At 40.1% G+C, this 1,638-nt stretch overlaps 1 protein-coding gene across 1 annotated transcript in view; it reads right to left on the minus strand.

Moving 5' to 3' along the window:
• The window catches only part of lrsam1 (leucine rich repeat and sterile alpha motif containing 1), a 29,070-nt gene that overhangs the window by 13,891 nt on the left and 13,541 nt on the right, over positions 1–1,638 (minus strand). Inside the window, exon 6 of the mRNA XM_015396728.1 lies at positions 1,002–1,157. Within this exon, the coding sequence (XP_015252214.1) occupies positions 1,002–1,157 (156 nt within the window). The remainder of the gene's footprint in view (positions 1–1,001; positions 1,158–1,638) is intronic.

A 1,638-nucleotide genomic window follows, 5' to 3' on the forward strand; every position in this document is an offset into this window, starting at 1 on the left:
CCCACCTCGGGAACTGGTCTGCAGTTAGCGCGGTCCGGTTATGTCTATCTCGGTTCAGTTCAGGTTGTTTCCGTTCACACACGAAAAGTTATCTCAGTTACTGAGCTCGGACCGGTCTCGGCTCAGTTTTTTAAGGGTAGTGTAAACGGGGTATTAGTAAGACCCTTAACCCCACACAATGGCAGCCCACTGGTCCCCAAGGGGATGGCTTAAATACAGAGAGTGAATTTCCCCATTGTGGGACAATAAAGGGATTTACATAACATTGAAATATCTGTTAAAAATCTCCATTACGGTATTATTTTACCTAATAAATATGTAAATACTACACACTACTGAAGATAAGCACAGGGTAAATGAAAGGCCAATAAAATGGGATAAAAGGGGGTCTAAGAGTCTTTACGGAATGTTCAAGTTCTAAGGCTTGGTGTGTTAATGTATTTAAGGTGTTCTTTAAAATAGCAGCAAATAAATGTGAATAACAACTGAGGCAAAGTAAATGCAATAAAAACAGTGAGGCTTTATTGGGTTTTAAAACAAAAGAAACAAAGTCTAGGTTGGCGCCTTGCATGGTTTCTTCTTCAACCGCACACCTGACGGTGAGGCAGCTGGTTGCTTACAGCAATGTCCCGTTATCAGCTGATCAGATGCAAACATTTCAGTACGAATACAGTTTAGTGAGACACTTTGTATAAAAATTGGCCTTAAGTTGAGGCGGACTCCTCCTAGAGTCTGCATGGACTCTAAACAGATATGTCCACACAAGTATGTGGGCTCCTTAAGTGTGTATCATCAGAAAGCTGATCAGATGAATGATTGATCAGATGTTCAAAGATTGGAATATTGTTCTAGAGCTTAACTCTGCTTTATGCTGAACCGGAAACAGAGGAGCTGCAGTTTATTTCAGTACATCTGAGTTTAGAAGCTTAACAGGGATCTTTATTAGTAGCAAATGCACCACGGTGTTGGTGAAAACTTCACGCTGTGTTTGTGAAACGTACCTGCCAGGCCTCCTCCAGTCCATCCAAACAGTCCGAGTTCTGTTTGCCACAATCGCTCTCCAGAACCGGCAGGAGATACTGAGACGGAGGGCAGTACTCCTCTCCTAGCTCTGTGAACCGCATCAAGCATCGAGTTACAACAACATAAAACTCAGTTATTTGTCAGGCGGTGTGGTAATCGTTGTCTGCTTTCATGTTTTTCCACATCTCAGAGTCTATTCCGTCACATTTATTTCAAAAAGCCTGCGAGCAACATAAACATTAAACTATTTCTGCGTATGGTTTATCTACGAACGCACAACAATCTCTTTAAAGAGACTCTTTAGTGCGTTACATATATAGGGCCCAAAAACCTCAATGCATGAAAAAAAATTACGAATAACAGCCAATCCTGATGCCAAAATCGATATATCATGCATCCCTAGAATATACAATTTCAATTCCATCCATCCAGAAAAATATGGTTATGCCTCATTTTAATTATAGCATATTTTGTTCATGTAAACTTTCTTGTGAACTTGGAGATATATTTTATTGCGTGTTGCATATCGCAGTAAATCTGTTTTGCCTTTAAATCTGCAGCTCTCCCTGCTTCCATCTGTTTAAAGATTTATGAACATCTTTACTAATATAATGA

The sequence above is a fragment of the Cyprinodon variegatus genome, unplaced genomic scaffold, assembly GCF_000732505.1.
Source record: "Cyprinodon variegatus isolate N-32 unplaced genomic scaffold, C_variegatus-1.0 Scaffold817, whole genome shotgun sequence".
In the NCBI taxonomy this organism is placed as follows: domain Eukaryota; kingdom Metazoa; phylum Chordata; class Actinopteri; order Cyprinodontiformes; family Cyprinodontidae; genus Cyprinodon; species Cyprinodon variegatus.